General features: G+C 31.6%; 1 protein-coding gene, 2 long non-coding RNA genes and 1 pseudogene across 3 annotated transcripts; 2 read left to right on the top strand and 2 right to left on the bottom strand.

Annotated features, from left to right (window-relative positions):
- Window positions 1-3,339: 3,339 nt before the first annotated feature.
- LOC107010722 (probable polyol transporter 6) lies at window positions 3,340-5,373 on the top strand. The gene is made up of 2 exons (XM_015210009.2): window positions 3,340-3,550; window positions 3,634-5,373. The coding sequence occupies exons 1-2, from the start codon at window positions 3,454-3,456 to the stop codon at window positions 5,028-5,030; spliced, it is 1,494 nt and encodes a 497-aa protein (XP_015065495.1). The 5' UTR covers window positions 3,340-3,453; the 3' UTR covers window positions 5,031-5,373.
- A 1,080-nt stretch (window positions 5,374-6,453) lies between these two features.
- LOC114076156 lies at window positions 6,454-8,165 on the bottom strand. Its single transcript, XR_003576977.1, has 2 exons — window positions 8,029-8,165; window positions 6,454-7,356 (listed from the first exon to the last, which is right to left on the bottom strand). It is a non-coding gene; the product is annotated as an uncharacterized LOC114076156 (long non-coding RNA).
- Window positions 8,166-12,993: 4,828 nt separating this feature from the next.
- LOC107009976 lies at window positions 12,994-14,675 on the top strand (annotated as a pseudogene).
- An 81-nt stretch (window positions 14,676-14,756) lies between these two features.
- LOC114076092 lies at window positions 14,757-16,356 on the bottom strand. The gene is made up of 3 exons (XR_003576708.1): window positions 16,213-16,356; window positions 15,768-15,851; window positions 14,757-15,521 (listed from the first exon to the last, which is right to left on the bottom strand). It is a non-coding gene; the product is annotated as an uncharacterized LOC114076092 (long non-coding RNA).
- Between the last annotated feature and the right edge of the window lie 11,068 nt (window positions 16,357-27,424).

Raw genomic sequence — 27,424 nt, 5'->3', positions numbered from 1 at the left:
TTTGCCATTGGTTGGAAAGGTCACACTTTCTGACGCCATCGGGAAGTGTGCACCTACTTTCTGTACCATCTCCAGCTGGCAGTCGACTGGCTCATCATCATGAGAGCCTGGTACCTCTACTAGGTCCCTGGGTTTGTTTCATCTGCAATACTCAAATAAGAAACCTGCAATACTCAAGTAAGAACCTGCAATACTCAAGTATGAAGCCCGGTACCTTTATGAGGTCCCTAAGTTTGTCAAATCATCAAAACTACAAATAACACAGGTCATGAGTTTGAGTTAGAAAAACAATCGCTAATACTTACATTAGAATAAACTATTTATATCCTACACTATAAAGTTGTGCATGCATGCTTTACATTTAAAAACTGATATTTTATGAGAATAACTACTATATAACTCAATATATTATGCATGTTGGAATTATGTGGGGCATCAAAAGAACATATATATATATATATATATATATATATATATAGGATTGGAGAATATTTCTTAGTGTGGAAAAGCTTGACTCTACCCTCTCAAAAGCTCGCCTTATATTTCATCAACATATCTATTTGCATCTCACCATAGCATGTATCAAGTAAAAATAAATTGTATCTGAAGATGAAAACAGTACAAACTTGAGTAGACTATTAAAAAGATGGAACACATGTCTCTTCATTTTCGATGCCGCACCCGTCTCGGATTCATGAAAAATACACTATTTTGGGGACTTCAACACGACATTTATGAAGAGTCTGAGAAATATAGGTAGAAAATACATTTCGATCTTCCTTTGTCATAATCTATTTCAGGTTGCTGCTTTCTGGAATGGTTGTTACAGTGAGAGGTAATGGCTGGTTGATAGTGATCGATATGTAACTTTTTCTGTGATTGACATGATGAACAAATTCGCTGAAGAAGAATATTATTCAGTCATGATTACATCTATAGTTGTGGACATAGATGAACAAATTCGCTGAAGAAGAATATTATTCAGTCATGATTACATCTTTAGTCGTGGACATTAATATTCTCATCAATTAAAAGTGTAAAGCTAAACCGAATGTAATGAATTGTACCTCAACTGATAACTAAGATGACAAAGAAATGTACCATAAAGGAGACGCTAAGATTTTAGATGGAGCTGCAGGCGACAGAGATTTAGAGATCGCATTTGGACATTGGAATAGGGAGATCCTAGATAATGTAAAACTTTGATTTATTTACTTCTATATGGGCTAATATGTTGGGTTGGATAAAACTCTTTTCTCTAAACTAATTTATCAGATTATCTACTTATGACTTTGATACAGTTTCAATGTTAGAATTCACAGCCAAACAGAGAATTTGTTTGATTTCATGAGATAAACAACTTCAATGTTGTAGTGACCTTTTTCTACTTGATTTTTGCTCACAATTGTTGTTATTATTAAATTTTTCCTCTGCCTACATATTTCTTCTACTCAGTTGACTTTTTTTTTCTTTTGATTAGATAAGTAGATGATTGATTATATTGCTTGAAAGTTTTAACAGACTAAGATTCATATTTTGGCTATTACCTACAAAGAAGATAGGATCTTCTTGATTCACATACTGCTTGTATGCAAGTATTGAAGATGAGAAGATATTTAGAACGTATTGGTTTATCGTGGAGTTAATATCTTAAAAGATAGAGTAATTCCTTTGGGAACATTTGTCATCTTTGCAAACTTTCTCATGCTAATCAGATACTATCAAGATGCCAATATTCCATAAAGCCTTGCAAATTTCTAAATCTACAGACATAAAGCCTTGAAATCTTCTCCAACATAGTTCCCCCTTGCTATATTGCCCCTCACAGTGTATTCCCCCTTACTGTATATTCCCCCTTACTGTACATTCCCCCTCACTGTATTCCTCACATGAATAAACATTTAGCTACTTACAGTTTCACTTCCCCCTTTTGGCATCATAAAAAAGATATGCAGTAAACCAATGATGTCTACTATTCCATATCCATTTAGTTCAAAAGAATTATAATAAAAGAAGACCAAATTATCTAAGAGAAAACAAAATAAAAATTTGAAGTACCCCAAAGTTGATTTGAAAACACAAGAACAAAACAAAAACTCAAGGCACAACGATTGGAGCTATTGAAAAGCAGCTGGAAAATAGAACATCAACAACAAACCCATATGAAAGATAAAATTGAAGAACATTTTTAGTGTACTTTCAATTTTGACGAAAAACAAAGATGATACAAGAAATCAAAGAAACAATATGAAGAAGCTTGCCTGGAAGGCTGGAACGAAAAAATAAATGTATGTTTTTGAGTGGTAAAAACTATATTTTAGAATCTAATTTTTTTTTTCATAAAAACACTTTTCGAAACCTTGAAAAAAACTATTGTTCTAAATTCTAATATCAACAACAAGTGTTTTTTTCAAATTAATTAGTCAAAAACAAAGTATTTTTCTTGAATTAATATTTCTTTTATAAAATACTTTTAATGAAAATCTTTTTCAAAATAAGGAAAATTTTAAAATAAGCTAGCACACATGACAAGTAAAAATGGATTAGAAGTAGTATACATTAGGTTCACTTTCATTTAAAACTAGTTCAACGTTTAATTAGTTTTTCAAATAAAATTTGGTTTCTGAATGTCAGACCCAATTCATTTTATTCTGGAAAAAAGGTAAATAATCATAAACATTAAAGACAAATATTTTCTACTAATAAATCTCTTTTGCAAGACGTAAAGACACAATATTACTAATTTTCCAATTAAATACCAAATCAAAACCTTATCCAAACACCTTTTAGAATTAACCCAAATTTAATTCTCCTAATGCGAATTGTATATGGATAAATTGAATATGTCTTGATATCGGCATCATATGATCATATACCAAAACAATTTATCTTTACGAATCAGAAATAAAATTAGAAATTTGACACTAATAAGACGCGTTTGGAAATGATTCAGACTGATTTGAAGTTGAAAATTTATTTTAATGTATAATTTTATAAAATTAAAATTTCAACTCCAAATCCTCCATTTTTAGTTTTTATAAAAATAAAACGAATATTTATTTTTAACATAGTGGAATTGATGCTAAATAGTCCGAGTAAACTTTCTTTCCGATTCAAATGGATCACTGTTCAAATGTTACATCAGGATTTTTAAGAGTTTCAATTCTTATCCACATATATTCTATTAATAATAACTAATTAATTAAGGAGATAGTCGTATCAGAAAACTGACAATCCAAATAATTAGGAACTATAATTATAAGAGTAATTCTTTTTCTATATATATACCCAAAAATTAGTAAAGTTCATAAAGGTGTAGACATCTTTTTTTGTTTTATCCATTTCAATAATGAGTGTGTTCCACCCGTGAATCAAGTGTTAATAGTATTTAACTTTACTACTATATATCAAATATTTTGATATCAAAGGGTATATTATTTGCATTGAAAAATAATGGAGAAGGGTGAAGGACCAAGTTTAAAAAAGATTAACAAATATGCTTGTGCTTGTTCCATTGTTGCTTCCATGATATCTATCATCTTTGGCTATGGTTAGTTTAATTTCTATGTATATATATATTATTGATTCAAAATATTTGGTTATATTATGATAAAATTTTATGTTTGAATTCAGATACTGGAGTTATGAGTGGAGCGATGATTTTTGTGAGAAAAGAATTTGATATCAGTGATGTGAAAACAGAGGTTTTAGCAGGGATACTCAATTTATGTGCTTTAATTGGGTCACTCAGTGCTGGAAGAACCTCTGATTATGTTGGCCGTCGTTACACCATCGTTATAGCTTCGTTCCTTTTCTTTTTAGGATCTGTTGTCATGGGATGGGGTCCAAATTACACGGTTCTATTATTAGGGCGATGTATTGCTGGAGTTGGTGTTGGTTTTGCACTTATGATTGCCCCTGTTTATTCCGCTGAAGTTTCAGCTCCATCGACTCGTGGATTTCTTTCATCTCTTCCAGAAATTGGAATTAGTACGGGTATTTTGCTTGGTTATTTGTCTAATTATGTTTTTGCCGGATTGCCACTCCGAGTTGGTTGGAGAGTTATGTTAGGACTTGCTGCAGTCCCTTCTGTTTTTTTGGGCTTTGGCATTCTCAGGATGCCTGAGTCTCCTAGATGGCTCATCATGAAAGGTCGTCTAAGACAAGGCAAGGAAATTATGTACAAAGTTTCAAATTCCCCTGAAGAAGCTGAATTCCGATTGACAGAGATTAAAAGAAATTTAGGCATGGACGAAAATTGTGATGATGATGTCGTCAACATTTCAAATTCAATAAAGAAACAAGACGAGGGGGTTTGGAAAGAATTGCTTCTAAGACCAACAAAATCACTTCAAAGGATTTTACTTGCTGGGGTAGGCATTCATTTCTTTGAACATGCAACTGGAATTGAAGCTGTCATATTGTATAGTCACAGAATATTTGCAAAAGCAGGGGTACATGACCATAAACACCAAATTCTTGCCACATGTGGTGTTGGATTAACCAAGTTCACATTCATAGTGTTGTCGACTATCTTGATCGACAGAGTTGGGAGGAGGAAGCTGGTGTTAACGAGTGTAATTGGGATGATTGTGGCATTAACTGGACTTGGGACTTTCTTGACTCTGGCAGAGCAATCTGGTGGCAAACTCATATGGGCTTTGGTCCTTAGCATAATTACAACTTATTCATATGTCGGTTTTTTCAATGTTGGGCTGGCGCCTGTTACTTGGGTATATACCGCTGAAATTTTCCCTCTTAGGTATAGGGGTTTAGGAGTCGGAATTGGTGTTGCGGTGAACAGGCTGATGAATGCAACAGTTTCTATGACATTTTTGTCAATGATGTCAGCAATGACAATTGCAGGTGTTTTCTTCATGTTTGCTGGGATATCAGTCATTGCTTTGATCTTCTTCTACTTTTTCTTGCCCGAGACTAAAGGAAAGTCTTTGGAAGAAATGGAAGCTCTTTTCACTAAAACCAAAGATTCTAAGAATGTTAGAAAAGAGGTGGAGATTGGAGATCATTGACAATTATTATGCAATAAATTTTGGTATTAGCTAGCGCCTATGCACAACGCAAATAAAAGAGGAGGGTTGACTAGTATAAAAGTACTTGTGTTTTTTCTTTGTTAGTACAACTTATTTCAAGGGAAGAGTTTTCCAATGTTGCTTCTCTTTATTTTTATGTCAAAATTGTGGCAATAAACTTCTCTTTCTTTTTTTCTTTCACACTATAATAACAACATGTTCACTGTAATTTCATAAGTTGGATGATCCTCGATTGACTCTAGCAAAGCATATGTTCAGATCTCGGACGATTATGGATTCATATGTTCTGGTAGTAATTGGAAAATTTTCTTCTGCGTTTTTATGAGTAAAACAGTTTATGCTTATCAGTTTTTTACCATTCAATGTATTACACCTCTGAATTGAACCCTAATACAAACATGTAATAAGATTTATAGTCTATAACTGAATTTTATGGCGGATTACTGCTTAATTTGAGTCTGATTCGTTAATTAGAAGTATTTATTATTCAATCGCAGTACTTTTCTAATTTTGTTCAAGTTCTGGAAATTTCAATGTTATATGATCCGGATTGTGGAAACAATTGCTCATGTCTAAAGGTTGTTGAAGTTTTTGGTTTAGAGTACATAAATGTTGGATATCTTTTGAGGAATGAGACATTTTCTCGTAGTTAAAGGAGGCATCCGTCTTCTAGTTTTAACAATGGCTTATCTTTAGTTTAATTCTGTTTTCGTGTTTTGTTTCTCTATTATGTCTCTTGGCCTCTTACTTTATGAGAACTTTTTTTACCAAGGAATCTCTGAGGGAATTGGCGCAATTTGAAATCCTGAAAGGAATTAGATTAGTAAACTTCTAATGCAATCTATTCTAATTGTTACCTAAAAGGAATTATATGGCATACATATAACAAGAAATTCTGTTTCTCGTGAATGAACAAAACACATTGAGGTTGACTATCACTTGGCATACATTCTCACCAAATCCTTAACTAGAGTCAAACATTCTGCTGTACTCACCAAGTTGGCTTGAGAACCTCATCTCTAACTTAAGGGGGTATTAGAATCTAAATTTGTAATTACAATTATTATTAGAGGTATTGAGATAATATATATTTGCAATTACAATTATTGTAAGCAACGATAGTTAATTTGTTAAATATTAGTTAGTTAGACTCAGCCTACCTTAGATGTTGCTTAGCTATCAATTTGAAGTCAGTTAGGTTAGGCTGGATATTTTTTTCATGCTTTGTATATATGTATCTCTTCTTTGCAGTCGTCGTTACAGCTAAGAAATAGGTAGATGATCTTTTTGGGTTTTGTGGTATTTTTAGAAATTAAATAAGGACGATATATTAATTTTTTAAATTCAAAAATATGCACTTGATAACCAAAAGAGTATATATATATAATTTATAAACATACAGTGACAATAAACTAATCAAAACATCCATTCAAGCATTGATCATGTTATGAATTAGTCGTTACAAAATAGAGTTATAATACTACATCAACATGTCTCTCTCCCTTATAAGTTTAAATTTCTAAGCAAAAGATTGAGATCGGCTTAAATTTATGTAGATAATTTTTTATTTAGGTGATGCACAAAAAAAAAATTAAGATCTCGGAGAAAAATTCTAATCTTGTGTCAAAAAGTTCCCGATCAAGAATTTTTCGACATATTAGCATTCTCTCCAATCCCTTAGAGTTCACTAAGAAAATCTTGATAAATTGCATCTCATACATTCTTCCTATAAATTGGCTAGCTTAACTTCCTCGAGGTTATCAATGACAATGTCCGATAAACTTTCTTGTTAAATTGATTCTTCACTATCACTATATATCATCTTCATTGAAAAACCTGATAAAAATAACACCAAGTCAAATCTCAAATTATTGAGGAACCAAAAAAGTACGACAAATGACCCCTGTAAGAAGAAAAAGAATTAAAGTTCTAAAATCTGCATAGCAAAATATTTTAAATATAGGAAGCCTCTCATCAAACAAAAAACATATGTATGATATTTTATTGGTGGAACCATATAAGTTCTCATCATATGTTCTTTGCATAATAAGAAGCTTCCTATATTTGAAATATCTCGAAATACAGATTTGTAGTGTTTTAACTCTTTTTTTTTCTTAATTACTGGTTATTTATCGTACTTTTTGGATACTCAAAATCTGAGAGTTGCCTTTTTGTTATATTTATTAGAGATTTTTATGAAGATAAAACCGATACCGAAGAATCACTTGAACTCGAAAGTTTGTTGGACATGACGTTATATGCTTGCCATTTGTTTTAGATTTCTTTTTGCCTCATAAAGCTCAACCTACAAAAAAATAATAGATACTTTTATCTCGTTTCAATTTGCTTTTACTAAAATATGTTCATTTTAAGTAATAAAATAAATAAACTTAAGAAATTATTTCATTTTCTGGATTTAGAATATCAAATAAACAATTTTACTAGTATTAAAATTCGAAAATCCTAAGAAACCTATGTAACTATAGCATAAGGTTGACCGGAAAGCAAAACTAATGATTTTTTACAAAAATGATAAAGTAAATTTTGAATACCTTTTATGAGTGTTTTCATTATAGGGCACATTTTGGACTCTTCAAGTATTCAACCTTTACTGGAATAAGCAACTTAGCCTTTAACTATTTAGAGAAATTGAGAAAAGCATTTTATACTTTTATAAAAAAAAAAAAAAGTTCTATACAAGTATATCATCAAGAATTTGCAAAACATTTTCCAAGAATGGCAAACTAGTCCTATCATTGCTCTTAGAGTATTCTTGAATAGACCAAAAGAGGAATTATAATTGATGTTAGAATCCAAAAAAATAGCTTATAGAAAAGCAAAAAACATGAAAATCATATTGAAAAAAACAAAATGGGCGAACTTTAGGACAAAATTGAGCAAATTATATGTGTGTATATATATATATTGCCCCATACATCAAAATAATAAAGAATATCAATAGATTAGTCAGATTTACCTATAATCATGGAAAAAATGGAGCGGAGCCTAGGAAGGCAAGAAGAACGAATTAACACTATTAGTTTTTTTTTATTGTACTAACAATTAAACCTAGAACATGAATTTCGAGGAAGAGTGGGAAAGTTTTGTTCCTTTTTTAAGACTTCTATGTGTTTGAGTTTTTATGAAGGGATATATATAGTTAAATCTTGCGTATATTTTACGCTCTTATTTTTTATTAGATATATAGATATTTAATTCTTTCTTGACCTTTGACTAGATTTATTATTATTGTTGTAATAAAATTAATGATTTGGTACATTGTACACTTTTATTTTGACTAAATGTATACACATTTAATCTTTATTTGACCTTTGACTAGATATATTGTTGATGTAATATAATTAATGGTATTTTCCATTTACCAAAAAAAGTCTTTTCATTTTATTAATGGTCGTTTTTCATTCAATAGCAAAAACCTTTTTTATTTTATTTTATTTATTTTTGCCTCTAATGAATTAATATTGATATATTTTTCATTTAATATTCCTATATAGATAACACTTATTTTGAAACGGTCAAAATAATAATAATTTGTATTGAATTCATGAAACATAACAAAATAATTTTGTACTGTTATTTTTATGATAATATTACAAGTTTTATATGAATAATATTACAAGTTTTATACCTTCTCTCTTTTTCTATATTCATTTAATATGTGAAATATTGTTGTTAAATAGAAAACTAATTGAATATATACTAAAAAAATCAATGAAAAGAAAAAGGCAAGTGCCAAATAACGAAAGGATACTAGAAAATTTGGTCATTAATAACTGTACTGTTATTTGATTTTTTTTGTCTCATTTCTTGTTGTAATTATTTAAAATTTATTAAATATAAATTTATAAAAATGTTTCGGATTATATTAAATTTATAAATATATTAATCCAAATAAATATTTTTGATGAATATACTTCAGTTAAATATTTAAGTAAAAAAAATATGGACTTAATTAAAGTCTAAATTAATTGATTTGGGCTACAATGGGTGAACCCAATTTCATCTCATTCTAGAGGCCTATTTCAGCGCCACGTGTGTAAATGATGTGACATGACAAGTCAAATAAAAACAAATAGAATCATGACATGTGTCAAGGATGACAAGTCCGCTCCATAAAGCCATATGTTATGTCACTTGAATCTGAGTGGCCGAATGAAATCTTATTCCAATCGCAACTTCTCTATTCTAAAACTATAAATAGAGGTTCTTATGACTCAGAAAATTCTAAACAAGAAACTAGAGAAAATCCGTCGTACAGACACCATTTAATTATATATAAAGCTACAAGTTTAAGAATTCAAGCATTCAAGTTTCAAGAACAAGCTTGAAGCCCTTGAATTCAAATAAAAGTCAAGATCAAGATAAAGTTCAAGTTCAAGTTCATCATAAATTTAAGAACAAAATTTAAAGCCCTTGAGTTTATATTTGAAAAGGCGAATTCAGAGGAATCATAGAGATTATAACACTCGCATTTGAAATAATAAAATCGATTGTTGCTATAATTTTTCGTTCCTGATTATTATTTTCTCGACGCGAATTTTAGTGTCTACAAATTTTGGCATGCCCAGTGGGACAATCTCTACCTCTCATCTCAACTTTTCAAGCGTCAAAAAATATCGAGATGACTTCCATGAGCAACAACTCTCGATCAACTGCCTCTAAGGCCACTAGCTCCAAGTTCTCTACTGAAGTTGAAGGCATCCATGGTGTTACCTTTGGAAGTTTTGGAGCTGTTACGAGAAGCAAGACTGCTACACTAGGACAATCCATGCTCCTCTCCTGCATCTCGATAATCATGCAAACGATGGTGATTGTTGCTTCCTCTCCTGAAGAACAACTCGCAAATCTGACGAAGTTGGTTGAAGGATTGACGAGGCATATACAAACCCAAGAGTCTCGAATTGATAAGTTGATGGATTAGGATGGAAGGACTTTTAGATGGAGATGCGAGCCATGCACCTGGAAAGGGTATTGAAGTTCAAGAAATCGAAGATCCTGCTATGAAAGCCCCGTTTGTTAAAGAGATGTCAGTTTCTTCTAAAAGAATGATCCCACTCGATCGCTTGGAGGAGTTTATTGAAGGCATTATCAAAGATAAGTATGAAGTCTCCACCAAGTCTTCTCATATGTATGCTAAGCGATACACTGCTAGGATTGATAACATTAAAATGTCTGCTGGTTATCAACCTCCCAAATTTCAACAATTTAAGGGAAAAGAAAATTCGAAACAACATGTCTCGCACTTTGTGGAGACAAGTAATAATGCTGGAGCCTATGGAGACTATCTTGTCAAACAGTTTGTCCGCTCTCTAAAAGGAAATGCCTTTGATTGGTACGCGGATCTCGAACCTAACTCTATTGATAGTTGGGAGAACCTAGAACACGAGTTTCTCAATCGCTTCTATAGCATAAGGCATGTGGAGAACATGGTAGAACTACGAATACTCGCCAAAAGAAAGGATGAACCTGTTATAGATTCCATAAACCGATGGAGGAACGCGAGCCTAAATTGCAAGGTTAGGCTTAGTGAAGCTTCTGCAATCGAAATGTGGAGCTTCGTTACATCTTGAAAGGAATAAAACAAAAATATTTTGAAGATTTTGCTACTCGAGCTCATGATATGGAGTTGAACATGTCCTCTGCCGGAAAAGATATGACTATTGTCCATGATCCTCGCAAATGAAGGGACAAGTAAGAACCCAAGAGATGGAGCAAGTTTCTTCCTAGAAATGACAACAAAGGATCCATAAGTGTAAATGTGTCGCCCGCAAAGTTCACCACGAATGAGGGCGTAAAACAAATTTGGATTATATCTTACTTGCATCCAATGATAAGGGAATGAAACATGAGGAGAAACATTTTCTCTCTAAAAGATTTGATATGAAAGACATGGGTGATGCATCTTATGTTATTGGTATTAAGATTCATCGAGATAGACATCAAGGTACCTTAGGTTTATCTCAAGAATCCTATATCAATAAAATTTTAGAGAATTACCGAATGAAAGATTGTTCACCAAGTGTAAATGAAGGACATTTCTTACGCTTTTTCTATCGGAAGCTTGATGTATGCTCAGGTTTGCTTAAGACATGACATATCATTTGTTGTTGGAATGTTAGGAAGATATCAGAGTAATACAGGTCTTGACCACTGGAGAGTTGCAAAGAAAGTCTTAAGATATCTTCAAGGAACAAAAGACTACATGCTTATATACAAACGATCAGATTACTTGGAAGTCATTGGCTACTCTGATTCAAACTTTGTTGGCTGTGTTGATTACGAAAATTAACTTCTACATACATATTTATGTTGGTCGGTGGAGCTACATCTTGGAGAAGTGCCAAACAGACTCTAGTTACTACTTCCACTATAGAGGCTGAGTTTGTTTCTTGTTTCGAGGCTACCTCACATGGTGTATGGTTAAAGAGTTTTATTTCTGGACTTAGAATTGTCGACTCTATATTTAAGTCATTAAGGTTATATGTGACAATTTAGCTGTTGTCTTTATGGCTAAGAATATTGAAAGTGATAGTCGAAGCAAGCATATCGACATCAAATATCTAGCCGTAAGAGAACGTGTTAAAGACAAGAAAGTGGTCATTGAACACATTAGCACTGAAGTAATGTTAGTTGATCCTTTAACTGCATGCCACCACAAAAATTTAAGGATCATGTAGTCACAATGGGACTTAGTTCCAGTATGTCAAATTTGATTGTAACAATGAATGTTTACGAAACTCTATTTTATATGATATTTCTCGTTAACTGTGTGCACATTCAGTTTTACTTTCAGAAATGTCACTAAAGTATGGACCTTGAATAAATATTGAGTTTATTCATTTATTATATGGATTAATGTTTAGAGATATAGTGCATTGTGATATATGGAAGATACTTCTCACTGCAAGAGAAACTATCGCCATGATTCGTGTATTATATTTCATCAATGAGATTAGAATATACGGACCAAGTGGGAGAATGTTAGCATTTTTGTTAATGCTGATATGATCCGTATTAGATGAGTCCATTATCCCACTTCATGGACTCTTTATCCCAATAATGAGAAGGTAGTTAACTACACATTATCCCATTAATGGGAAGGTAGTTAACTATCAGTTATCCCACTAACGGGATAATGATTAACTGCCCATTATCCCACTACATGGATCCACTATGCTACTACTCTAGTGGTTGGTAACTTTCCATAACCTCTTAACCGTTCTTGTTGGAAGCACGGTTATAAATATGTAATTTGGTTCAAAGGTCCCTAAGCACATTACTTCTAACAACTCCATACCATCTTAGAATAAGGTTTTGAGTGCTTAGAAGATATTTGAAGAAAAGAAGAATTGTAACTCCGACTATATCGCTAACAATGGCTGGAGGTGTCGATCACTCTATATTTCCGCTGCATCATTGTTCTACAATGTCTTACATTTTCCACATGATATCTACAGTCACTTTTTTGCCACGATGAAATTATTTTACACATGACAGTTGATGTGACAACTTTTTATTTTACAAGAGAGTGTAATATTGATGGTACCACTACATAGTATTTGAGGTGTTTTTCTCACAAAGAGTGACAGTTTAGGTGTGTTTTTCTCGGTCCCATTAGGACTCCATATTATAACATTTTAGAAAAGTGAAAACCCAAATAAATAGTAATTATTCCAAATTAGAATAGGATTTGTTGCCAAAATTAGTGATGTTTTCATAAAAATGGCAGAGATCTGATTTCTTGATCCAGAAATGAATGCACTAAGTTAAAAGTTATCACAAATTGTGACTGTGTTCCACGAGTTAATTAAATGTAATACCAATTTACTTTACTACTTACTATATATATATATATATATATTGTTCATATCATACAAACAACATATTTTTGTATCAAAGGGTATTATTGCATTGGAAAATTATGGAGAAGGGCGAAGATCCAAGTTTAAAAACGATAAACAAATATGCTTTTGCTTGTTCCATTGTTGCTTCCATGATATCTATCATCTTTGGATATGGTCAGTTTTCTACTTCTGATATTATTCTTTTTCCTTAATTTTTCATCACGTCTCTATTTGACACTCATTGGATCAGATCGAGTCAGGATTTTCATTATGGGATTCATTCAGATACTGGAGTGATGAGTGGAGCAATGATTTTTGTGAAAAAGGAATTCAAAATCAATGATGCAAAAACAGAGGTTCTAGCAGGGATACTTAATTTATGTGCTTTAGTTGGATCACTCAGTGCTGGAAGAACCTCTGATTATATTGGCAGACGTTACACTATTGTTATAGCTTCTGTAATTTTCTTATTAGGATCTGTTTTAATGGGGTACGGTCCAAGTTACTCGGTTTTATTAGTAGGCCGGTGTATTGCTGGAGTTGGTGTTGGTTTTGCACTTATAATTGCACCTGTTTATTCAGCAGAAGTTTCATCTCCATCAACGCGTGGATTTCTAACATCCCTTCCGGAAGTTGGAATTAGCATTGGGATCTTACTTGGTTATTTATCTAATTACATTTTCTCCGGATTGCCTCTAAGAGTTGGATGGAGAATTATGTTAGGAATTGCAGCAATTCCTTCACTTTTCTTGGCGATTGAATGCCAGAGTCTCCTAGATGGCTGATCATGAAAGGCCGTCTAGGAGAAGCCAAGGAAATAATGTACAAAGTTTCAAATGACCCTGAAGAAGCTGAATTCCGATTGAGGGAGATTAAAAGAGCTATAGGCATGGACGAAAATTGTGATGATGACAGTGTCACGATTCTTGATTCAGTGAAGTCACAATGTGAAGGTATTTGGAAAGAATTACTTCTAAAACCAACAAAGTCACTTAGATGGATTTTAATTGCTGGTGTTCGAATTCATTTCTTTGAACAGGCAACTAGAATTGAAGCAGTCATATTATATAGTCACAAAATATTTGCAAAAGTTGGGGTACATGACCATAAACACCAAATTCTAGCGACATATGGTGTTGGATTCACTAAGTTCTCATTCATAGTGTTGTCGACTATCTTGATTGACAGAGTTGGTAGGAGAAAGCTAGTGTTAACGAGTGTAACTGGGATGATTGTGGCATTAATTGGACTTGGGACTTTCTTGACTTTGGCAGATCAATCTGATGGCAAACTTATATGGACTTTGGTCTTTAGCATAATTACAACTTATACATATGTTTCATTTTTCAATGTTGGGCTTGCGCCTGTTACTTGGATATATACCGCTGAGATTTTTCCTCTTAGGTATAGGGGCTTATGGAGTCGGAATGGGTGTTACAGTTAACAGGTTGATGAATGCAACAGTTTCTATGACTTTTTTTTGTCAATGATGTCAGCAATGAAAATTGCATGTGTTTTCTTCATGTTTGCTTGAATATCAGTCATTGCTTTGATCTTTTTTCTACTTTTTCTTGCCTGAGACGAAAGGAAAGTCTTTGGAAGAAATGGAAGCTCTTTTCAGTAGAAATAAAGGTTCTAAGAGCAAATTTGTGGAGATTGAAAATTTTTGACGCTACATCAGTTATTATCATTTATAACCATGCAGTGACAACAAACTAATCAAAACATCCATTCAAGCAATGATTATGTTATGAATTACTTGTTACGGAATAGAGTTATAATACTACATAAACATGTCTTTCTCCCTTTTAAGTTTAAACTTCTAAGCAAAAGATTGAGATCAACTTAAATCTATGTAGATAATTTTTTATTTAGGTGATGCACAAAAAAAAATTAAGATCTCGGAGAAAAATTCTAATCTTGTGTCAAAAAGTTCCCGATCAAGAAATTTTTGATATATTAGCATTCTCTCCAATCCCTTAGAGTTCACTAAGAAAATCTTGATAAATTGCATCTCATACAATCTTCCTATAAATTGGTTAGCTTAACTTCCTCGAGGTTATCAATGACAATGTCCGATAAACTTTCTAGTGAAATTGATTCTTCACTATCACTTTATATCATCTTCATTGAAAAACCTGATAAAGATAACACCAAGTCAAATCTCAGATTATTGAGGAACAAAAAAAGTACGACAAATGACACCTATAAGAAGAAAAAGAGTAAAAGTTCTAAAATCTGCATATCAAAATATTTTAAATATAGGAAGCCTCTCATCAAACAAAAAACATATGTATGATATTTTATTGGTGGAACCATGTAAGTTCTCATCATATGTTCTTTGCATAATAAGAAGCTTCCTATATTTGAAATATCTCGAAATAGATTTGTAGTGTTTTAACTCTTTTTTTTTCTTAATTACTGGTTATTTATCGTACTTTTTGGATACTCAAAATCTGAGAGTTGCCTTTTTGTTATATTTATTAGAGATTTTTATGAAGATGAAACCGATACCGAAGAATCACTTGAACTCGAAAGTTTGTTGGACATGACGTTATATGCTTGCCATTTGTTTTAGATTTCTTTTTGCCTCATAAAGCTCAACCTACAAAAAAAAATAGATACTTTTATCTCGTTTCAATTTGCTTCTACTAAAATATGTTCATTTTAAGTAATAAAATAAATAAACTTAAGAAATTATTTCATTTTCTAGATTTAGAATATCAAATAAACAATTTTACTAGTATTAAAATTCGAAAATCCTAAGAAACCTATGTAACTATAGCATAAGGTTGACCGGAAAGAAAAACTAATGATTTTTTACAAAAATGATAAAGTAAATTTTGAATACCTTTTATGAGTGTTTTCATTATAGGGCACATTTTGGACTCTTCAAGTATTCAACCTTTACTGGAATAAGCAACTTGTCCTTTACCTATTTAGAGAAATTGAGAAAAGTATTTTTACTTTTATAAAAAAAAAAAAAAAAAACAAGTTCTATACAAGTATATCATCAAGAATTTGCAAAACATTTTCCAAGAATGGCAAACTAGTCCTATCATTGCTCTTAGAGTTTCTTGAATAGACCAAAAGAGGAATTATAACTGATGTTAGAATCCACAAAAATAGCTTATAGAAAAGCAAAAACATGAAAATCATATTGAAAAAAAAAACAAAAAGGGCGAACTTTAGGACAAAATTGAGCAAATTATATGTGTGTGTATATATATATATATATATATATATTGCCCATACATCAAAATAATAAAGAATATCAATAGATTAGTCAGATTTACCTATATTCATGGAAAGAATGGAGCGGAGCGTAGAAGGCAAGAAGAACGAATTAACACTATTAGGGGTTTTTTATTGTACTAACAATTAAACCTAGAAAATGAATTTCGAGGAAGAGTGGGGAAAGTTTTGTTCCTTTTTTTAAGACTTCTATGTGTTGAGTTTCTATGAAGGGATATATATAGTTAAATCTTGCGTATATTTTACGCTCTTATTTTTTATTAGATATATAGACATTTAATTCTTTCTTGACCTTTGACTAAATTTATTATTATTGTTGTAATACAACTAATGATTTGGTTCATTTTACACTTGTATATTTGACTAAATGTATACACATTAAATCTTTATTTGACCTTTGACTAGATATATTGTTGATGTAATATAATTAATGGTCATTTTCCGTTTACCAAAAAAACTCTTTACATTTTATTAATAGTCATTTTTCATTCAATAGCAAAAACCTTTTTTTATTTTATTTTATTTATTTTTGCCTCTAATATATTGATATATTTTTCATTTAATATTCCTATATAGATAACACTTATTTTGAAACGGTCAGAATAATAATAATTTGTATTGAATTCATGAAACACAACAAAATAATTTTGTACTGTTATTTTTATGATAATATTACTTTTATACCTTCTCTCTTCTTCTATATTCATTTAATATCTGAAATATTGTTGTTAAATAGAAAACTAAACGAATATATACTAAAAAATGAATGAAAAGAAAAAGGCAAGTGCCAAAAAACGAAAGGATACTAGAAAATTTGGTCTCATTAATAACTGAACCTTTATTTGATTTTTTTGTCTCATTTCATGTTGTAATTATTTAAAATTTATTAAATATAAATATATAAAAATGATTCGGATTATATTAAATTCGTAAATATATTAATCCAAATCAATATTATGGATTAATATACTTGAGATAAATATTTAAGTCCAACAAAAATGGACTTAATTAAAGTCTAAATTAATTGATTTGGGCTACAATGGATGAGCCCAATTTCATCTCATTCTAGAGGCCTATATCAGCGCCACGTGTGCAAATGATGTGACATGCCAAGTCAAATAAAAATAAATAGAATCATGACATGTGTCAAAGATGACAAGCCCGCTCCATAAAGCTCATACGTTATGTCACTTGAATCTGAGTGGCCGAATGAAATCCTATTCCAATCGCAACTTCTCTATTCTAAAACTATAAATAGAGGTCCTTATGACTCAGAAAAATAGAAAATTCTAAACAAGAAAATAGAGAAAATCTGTGGTACAAACACCATTTAATTCTCTATAAAGCTACAAGTTTAAGAATTCAAGCATTCAATTTTGAAGAACGATCAAGATCAAGACCACCGAATTCAACAACAAGCTGAATTTAAATAAAAGTCAAGATAAAGTTCAAGTTCAAGTTCATCATAAATTCAAGAACAAGCTTTAAAGCCCTTGAGTTTATATTTGAAAAGGCGAATTCAGAGGAATCATAGATATTATAACACTCGCATTTGAAATAATAAAATCGATTGTTGCTATAATTTTTCGTTCCTGATTATTGTTTTCTCGACGCGAATTTTAGTGTCTACAATTTTTGGCACGCCCAGTGGGACAATCTCTACCTCTCATCTCAACTTTTCAAGCGTCAAAAAATATCGAGATGACTTCCATGAGCAACAACTCTCGATCAACTGCCTCTAAGGCCACTAGCTCCAAGTTCTATACTGAAGTTGAAGGCATCCTTGGTGTTACCTTTTGAAGTTTCGGAGCTGTTACGAGAAGCAAGGCTGCTACACTAGGACAACAAACACTTCAAGTGTCGTCCACATCAACTCCTGTTTTTGGGTCTTCGACTCCTAAAGGAGCAAGTTCCTTCACAAATTTTCGAGTTGAAGGAAGTAGTGTTGCTGAAAAGATCAAGAAGACATTGGCTTTCCTTGACCAATCTGGTTACAAGAACTCTATCACAAGGGAGAACTGTGATTCAACTTATGAATGATCTCCACGTATATCGCGTAACGTGAGTCCACTGAAAATTAACTTACGCGACAATCCATGCTACTCTCCTGCATCTCGATGATCATGCGAACGATGGTGATTGCTGCTCCTCTCCTGAGGAACAACTCGCAAATATGACGAAATTGGTTGAAGGATTGACGAGGCATATACAAACCCAAGAGTCTCGAATTGATAAGTTGATGGATAGGATGGAAGGAATTTTAGATGGAGATGCGAGTCATGCACCTGGAAAGGGTATTGAAGTTCAAGAAATCAAAGATCCTGCTAAGAAAGCCCCGTTTGTTAAAGAGATGCCAGTTTCTTCTGAAAGAATGATCCCACTAGATCGCTTGAAAGAGTTTATTGAAGGCATTATGAAAGATAAGTGTGAAGTATCCACCAAGTCTTCTCATATGTATGCTAAGAGATACACTGCTAGGATTGATAACATTAAAATGTCTGCTGGTTATCAACCTCCCCAAATTTCAATAATTTAAGGGAAAAGGAAATCCGAAACAACATGTATCGCACTTCGTGGAGACATGTAATAATGCTGGAACCTATTGAGACTATCTTGTCAAACAGTTTGTCCGCTCTCTAAAAGTAAATGCCTTTGATTGGTAACGGATCTCGAACCTAACTCTATTGATAGTTGGGAGCAACTAGAACACGAGTTTCTCAATTGCTTCTATAGCATGGCGTACGGAGATCATGGTAGAACTCACGAATACTCGCCAAAAGAAAGGATGAACTTGTTATAGATTCCATAAATCGATGGAGGAACGCGAGCCTAAATTGCAAGGTTAGGCTTAGTGAAGCTTCTGCGATCGAAATGTGTATTCAAAGAATGCACTGGAGCTTCGTTACATCTTGAAAGGAATAAAACCAAAATCTTTCAAAGATTTTGCTACTCTGGCTCATGATATGGAGTTGAAAATGTCCTCTGCCAGAAAAGATATAACTATTGTCCATGATCCTCGCAAATGAAGGGACAAGTAAGAACCCAAGAGATGGAGCAAGTTTCTGCCCAGAAATGACAACAAAGAATCCATGAGTGTAAATGTGTCGCCCGCAAAGTTCACCACGAATGAGGGCGTAAAACAAATTTGGATTATATCTTACTTGCATCCAATGATAGGGAATTATACATGAGGAGAAACAATTTCTCTCTAAAAGTTTTGTTATGAAAGACATGGGTGATACATCTTATGTTATTGCTATTAAGATTCATCGACATAGACATCAAGGTACCTTAGGTTTATCTCAAGAATCCTATATCAATAAAATTTTAGAGAAGTCTCGAATGAAAGATTGTTCACCAAGTGTAAATGAAGGACATTCCTTACGCTTTTGCTATCGGAAGCTTTATGTATGCTCAGGTTTGTACAAGACATGACATATCATTTGTTGTTGGCATGTTAGGAAGATATCAGAGTAATCCAGGTCTTGACCACTGGAGAGTTGCAAAGAAAGTCTTAAGATATCTTCAAGGAACAAAAGACTACATGCTTATGTACAAACGATCAGATTACTTGGAAGTCATTGGCTACTCTGATTCAAACTTTGTTGGCTGTGTTGATTACGAAAATCAACTTCAGGATAAATATTTATGTTAGTCGGTGGAGCTACATCTTGGAGAAGTGCCAAACAGACTCTAGTTACTACTTCCATTATAGAGGCCGAGTTTGTTTCTTGTTTCGAGGCTACCTCACATGGTGTATGGTTAAAGAGTTTTATTTCTGGACTTAGAATTGTAGACTCTATATCTAAGTCATTAAGGTTATATGTGACAATTTAGCTGCTATTTATGGCTAAGAATAATAAAAGTGATAGTCGAAGCAAGCATATCAACATCAAATATCTAGCCGTAAGAGAACGTGCTAAAGACAAGAAAGTGGTCATTGAACATGTTAGAACTGAATTAATGTTAGTTGATCCTTTAACTAAAGTCATGCCACCACAAAAATTTTAGGATCATATAGTCACAATGGGACTTGGTTCTACTATGTAAAATTTCGTTGTAACAATGAATGTTTACAAAACTCTATTTTATATGATATTTCTCGTTAACTGTGTGCAAATTCAGTTTTATTTTCAGAAATGTCACTAAAGTATGGACCTTGAATAAATATTGAGTTTATTCATTAATTATATGGGTTAATATTTAGAAATATAGTGCATTGTGATACATGGAAGATACTACTCAATACAAGAGAAACTATCGCCATGATTCGTGTATTCATTAATGAAATTATAATATACAAACCAAGTGGGAGTTGTTAGCATTTTTTTTAATGCTGATATGATCCGTATTAAATGGGTCCATTATCCCACTTCATGGACCCATTATCGCACTAATGGGAAGGTAGTTAATTACCCATTATCCCATTAATGGTAAGGTAGTTAACTATCCATTATCCCACTAACGGGATAATGATTAACTACCCATTATCCCACTACATGGATCCACTATGCTACTACTCTAGTGGTTTGTAACTTCCCATAACCTCTTAACCGTTTCTGTTGGAAGCACGGTTATAAATATGTCATTAGGTTCAAAGGTCCCTAAGCACATTACTTCTAAAAACTTCATACCATCTAAAAATAAGGTTTTGAGTGCTTAGAAGATCTTTAAAGAAAAGAAGAATTGTAGCTCCGACTATATTGCTAACAATGGTTGGAGGTATGTCGATCACTCTATATTTCCGCTGAGTCATTGATGTACAATGTCTTACATTTTCCACATGATATCTACTGTCACTTTTTTGCCACGATGAAATTATTTTCCACATGACAGTTGATGTGACAATTTTTTATTTTACAAGAGAGTGTAATATCGATGGTACCACTACATATTATTTGAGGTGTTTTTCTAAAACAGAGTGACAGTTTAGGGAAGGGAAACGTTGTTTTGTTTGTTCCTAAGGTCGCCACTGGTTTGTAACCAGTGGTTCCTCCTATCAATTTATATTTATTATTTATTATAGTATAGATTTAGTTATTAATATATTAGTTACTCAAATATAGAGATATTGCATTATATTATATTGTATCATGTTATATTGGATGGAATACTATTAGATTTATGAATCATTGGAAGGTTAGACATAACCTATACTTAAAATTTAGGAATACAAGACTAGACACGTATAGTTAACACTAAGATTCATGAACTTGATTATAAATTTTAGTGCAAGGGACTAAAACAATGTGCAGGAAGTAAATGTTCTCGTTTGGTCAAAATTAAGAACTAAGAAATTGTTTGCTCGGTAGTATATATTTGGCAACTGGCATTAAATTATTCTTTCTTATTATTGAAGGCGTTATTCAATTGTTGCAATTTGGTGCACTTTAAGTTTATTTAATATTAAAAAATTGGTGGTGGGAAATCATGAGAAAATCATGAGCCAATCATTGGCAATCAGAATCATGAGTTAATCATTTGGAAGCTTGCCAATGATTGGCATTTGTTATGAATTTTTTTGGGATTTCACAATTTTTACAGATTGTCACGTTGCAGTGCATTCTGCTTGTTCGTAGTTTGGATATTACATTGACCTACTTCAGTTAAATATCGAATAAAGATTTAAGTTAAATATATTGAGGTAGGTAATTAAATATTATTTGAATAGTTTTATATGAATACCATTAAAATTATGATTTTTGGAGAGATTAAGGTTCAATTCTTGACTTAAAAATTTAGCAAATGTGATAATTTTGACATCTAAATTATATCAAGCTTTGGGGATTGATTAGAGATATGAGTGAGTTTTAGGGTCTATGGTATACCTATAATAATTTGAATATCTACAAACTTGCTCACTTACGAATATTGCATCATTGGTAAACGTGAGCGTTCCGAAACTTTACAAAAAGGGAAGGAACTATCTTGAAGATTCGTGGCACGAGGTTCGACACTTATGGTATGTTAAGACTTCTAGACTTGTTGAAGGATGTTTTTCCTAATTAAATATATTTTGAAAAATGGAATAGACAAGGGGTAAGGGCGAAAGATGGGGGCCTCGTATCAATGGTGTGACGGGCATTGGTACTAGTATCAGTGTTATAAAAGGGAAAGTTACTACTATAGAATGTGGATTGTAATGTGAGAATGCTAAAGCATATGAGCGTTAGCTGATATATTATTGACTTGAAATCTTTGTGTGATTGTGTTTTATTTATTTCACCCATATAGTTGTGATAATTGAGGTGGTTATGTATTATGTTGATATTGATTGAGTGAGATGCATCATCATCCCCTTATATAGAAATAATATTGTGTACATGCATTGACATGAGATTAAGCATAAGTTGGGCATGTGGAGATCGTCCGTGCTGGGGATGGTGAGATGTTAAAATTGTAATTTGGGCACATGGAGACCGTCCGTGCGGAAATTATTTGATATTATGATAGTACGTTGAGATCTTCCACGCAGACACGTGGAGATAGTCCATGTCGGTATATGGACCTCGCGAGTCCTACATGGGTCATGAGCTCTCGATGTGTTTCCGAGGAGTATCATGTATATATGTTTGAGTGATGTAATAGGTATTCTGAGACATATCATTTCATGGTATCATATTGGAAAGTACTTGATGTTTGATTACCTTTATTGATGAAACTTGAATACTAAGTGTAATATATATACTTGTATAATTTAAGAATTTATTTTTTTTATATAAACTCCCATCAATACTTCTTCGTTGTCGGTCAATGAGACATACTGGGTACACATGGTTTCGTACTCATACTACACTTGTTGCACTCTTTGTGGTGCAGGTTCGATTCCGAGTAGGAGCATATCTTGTGGAGCAATTTCAGTCCGAGTTTGGAGTGTCTTGGAGTTGTGGTGAACTGCTTGTCTGTTCCGTGGCCCACACCTCCCTCTATTTTTACTTATTCTGTTATTCAGTATTCAGACATGATATTTCTTACATTAGAATTGTCATTTTAGTTTCAGACTTGCGTCATAGTTTAGAAGCTCTTGTACTTATGACACCAATTCTTGGATAGCATATTTTTTTCTAGTTTTCTACATTCTTACTTATAAGGAACTCAGTGTTTGAGATTTGCTAATTGTTTGTCTTTTTACTCATTAGTTAGTCAAGTTTGTTAAAATATGTTGGTTGTCTTACCTATTGGTTGGGAACGTAGGTGCTATCACGACTTGTGAATTTGGATCGTGACAAAATCAAAAGCATGAAAATCATATTGAAAAGAACAAAAGGGGTGAACTTTAAGACACAATCGAGCAAATATATTGCCCCATACATCAAAATAATAAAGAATATCAATAGATTAGTTAGATTTACCTATAGTCATGGACAAAATGAAGTAGAGTCCAGGAAGGCAATAAAAACGAATCGACACTATTAGAGTTTTTTATTGTACTAAATAGGAAACCTAGAAAATGAATTTTGAGGAAGAATGGGAAATTTTTGTTCCTTTTTTTAAGACTACTATGTGTTGAGTTTCTAACCGCACACGTAGTACTCTATCATTCCACATTCTATACTTATATTTATGATTGGATATATAGAGTCAAATCTTGCGTATATTTTATGCTCCTATTTTTTATTAGATATATAGACATTTAATTCTTTTTTGACCTTTGACTAGATTTATTATTTTGTTGTAATACAACTAATGATATGATACATTTTACACTTTTATCTTTGACTAAATGTGTACACATTCAATCTTTATTTGACCTTTGACTAGACATATTGTTGATGTAATATAGAGTACGGAGCCTAAAGGGTACAAAATATTAATAAAAATTCCAAAACGGTATATAAAATTTTATATTAACCAAAACGGCAAAATNGAGTACGGAGCCTAAAGGGTACAAAATATTAATAAAAATTCCAAAACGGTATATAAAATTTTATATTAACCAAAACGGCAAAATCGCTGCATCAACAGCGATTTACTTCCCCGGAAAAAGCAAAATCGCTGCAGAGGCAGCGATTTTGCAAAATGTGAATTTTTTTTTTTAAAAAAATGAAATCGCTACCTAGGCAGCGATTTTTAAAAAAAGAATTTTTTTTTTAAAAAAAATGGGGAAGTCGCTGCCTGGGCAGCGACTTTTATAAAAAAAAAAAATTGAAATGTGCAAGTCGCTGCCTGGGCAGCGACTTGTATAATTTTTTTTATTTTAAATTTTTAATTTTTTTTTCTTAAAATAAATGTGGAAACAATGTGGAAATTTTTTTTAAAAAAAATTCTTTTTAAAGCAGCAATTTTATAAGATAAAAAAAAAGTTATAATATTTTTTTTATAAAATTGCTACTTTAAATTTTATTTTTTAAAAATAATTATTTGTGGAAAATCGCAGCGATTTTCATATTTTTAAAAAAAATTATAAATTCGCTGAGCGATTTACATATTTTTTAAAAAAAATTATAAATCGCTGCGTAGGCAGCGATTTAAAAAATTTATAATTTTTTTTAAAATATGAAAATCGCTGCGATTTTCCAAAAATATTAACCAATTTATAAATTTATAAATTTTTTAAATCGCTGCCTACGCAGCGATTTATAATTTTTTTTAAAAAAAATATGTAAATCGCTGCGATTTTCCACAAATAATTTTTTTAAAAAAATAAAATTTAAAGTAGCGATTTTATAAAAAAAAATATTATAACTTTTTTTTATCTTATAAATTGTTGCTTTAAAAAAATCTTTTTTTTTTTAAATTTCCACATTGTTTCCACATTTTTTTAAAGAAAAAAATTTAAAAAAAAAAAAAAATTATACAAGTCGCTGCCCAGGCAGCGACTTTGCACATTTCAAAAATTTTCTTTTATAAAAGTCGCTGCCTAGGCAGCGACTTCCGCATTTTAAAAAAAAAAATTCTTTTTTTAAAAATCGCTGCCTAGGCAGCGATTTTCCTTAAATAAAAAAAATTAAAATTTATAAATCGCTGCCTAGGCAGCGACTTTTATTTAAAATAAATTAAAATCGCTGCCTAGGTAGCGATTTCATTTTTTTAAAAATTCACATTTTGCAAAATCGCTGCCTCGGCAGCGATTTTGCTTTTTCCGGGGAAGTAAATCGCTGTTGATGCAGCGATTTTGCCGTTTTGGTTAATATAAAATTTTATATACCGTTTTGGAATTTTTGTTAATATTTTGTACCCTTTAGGCTCCGTACTCATGTAATATAATTAATGGTCATTTTCCATTTACCAAAAACCTCTTTTCATTTTATTAATGGTCATTTTTCATTCAATAGAAAAAACCTCTTTTTATTTTATTTTATTTATTTTTGCCTCTAATGATTAATATTTATATATTTTTCATTTAATATTTCTATATAGGTAATGCTTATTTTGAAACGGTCAGAATAATATAATTTGTACTGAATTCATGAAATATAACAAAATAATTTTGTAGTGTTATTTTATGATAATATTACAAGTTTTATATCAATAATATTACAAGTTTTATTCCTTCTCTCTTCTTATTTATTCATATAATATCTGAAATATTGTTGTTAAATAGAAAATTAAATGATCATATACTAAAAAAATAAATGAAAAGAAAAAGGCAAGTGCCAAAAAACTAAAATATACTAGGAAATTTGATCTCATTAATAGTACATTTATTAGATTTTTTTTAAATTTCATACCTTGTTTTTCTTCTTATAAAAATAAAATTATAAGAAAAAATAGTAGTGTATTCACATGGAAAAATTAATTCTCTATGCATAATTTGGACTTTTAGCATTATAATAGAGTAATTATATAATTTGTAAGTACTATGTTTGAATGTTAACGTGATTACCTACATTTTGATATTTTTTTAGTATATATAACCAAACTTTTAATTTTCCTCCTTCCATGCATAGTTAAATATATGTGGAATATGTAGTGCTTACACTAATAGCTTGTGAAATAAAAGGACTTGTAATTTCTATATATTTTTACAGATCAAAAGTGGAGAAAAAAAAGAGAAGAAAAGGGATCCAATAGAATCCCAAAATTAAAGCTAACTTGACTCGTGCATCCATCCCAGTAGAGTTATTCAAGCGAAGTCAGAATTTAAAGTTTATAAATTTGATATTATAATTTTTTAAGTTATTAAATTTTAAATAAATAATTGCATGCATATTAAATAAATTTCTTATTACAAATTCAAGGTTTTAAACTAAAGTTATTAGGTTCAATTAAATACGTAACAAATACATCGGCTCTAAATTAAGGACGACTTTAATTTAAGGTAATATTAGGCTTGCGTTCAATATGGAAACACATTCATTAAGGACAATATTGAACTATCATTTGGAGGATAAGAATATTATATTGATTTAATTTGCTTGTGGAATTTATGAAAAAATTATTATATAGTATTTGACTATAATCTCAAAATAAACATCAAAATTTTATCGGATTACGAATTTTACATATCTATAATTTTAGAAAAATTTCTATCAATTAGTAATGAATTCTTGACTAAATAGATTGATTATCAGTCTATACTATCTTTTTTTTTTTTTTGCAAAATACATTTTTAAATTATTAAATGTCCCCATAACTCACACGTACCATATTAAAAATTAAATAATGATACGAGTTCATGCAAGATTTGTGGTTATTATAGTCTTGCAATATTTCATTGATCACGTAAAAGAAATGTTGAACATTTGATTAAGTAATTAATTAAAGATTCAATAATTGCTATATTACGATTTCATTTTGGTAAAATAATAGTAATATTAATGGCGAAGAATCTTAGTGGGTAAGAAAAAAATATCGAGGATTAAGTGTCACGACCCAAAAAAAATGGGTGTGATGGCACTCGTCTTATCCCACCAAGACAAGTCAGCCTAAAACCCAATATCTAACAAAGTGCGAAAGTAAATGACAATCCAACAACAATTTCTAGTATGAAACCAAGTCATATTAATTCAATCCCCAAAACCTGGTTGTCACGTGCACAAGCCTCTAATGTAAATCTTAGAATTGAAATTAAATAGAAGTCTAAAATGAAGTTGTCTTTCAAGTAAAAACAAAGTCATAAACTGGAGTAGGAAAGTTCGCTGAGATGACAAGCAGCTACCTCACAATCCTCCACAAGATGCCTCGGAAACGAAGAGAATGAAAAGTATCACAAAAATCCGGGCTCGTGACCTACAAAAATTTGTAGAAGCAAGGGGTGAGTACCAAACCACGCGGTACCCAACAAGCAAACCTCTAAACACAAGTTAAGTG

This window comes from Solanum pennellii, chromosome 2 (genome assembly GCF_001406875.1).
Source record: "Solanum pennellii chromosome 2, SPENNV200".
Lineage (NCBI taxonomy): Eukaryota > Viridiplantae > Streptophyta > Magnoliopsida > Solanales > Solanaceae > Solanum > Solanum pennellii.
This window is presented reverse-complemented; position numbering and strand designations above follow the sequence as displayed.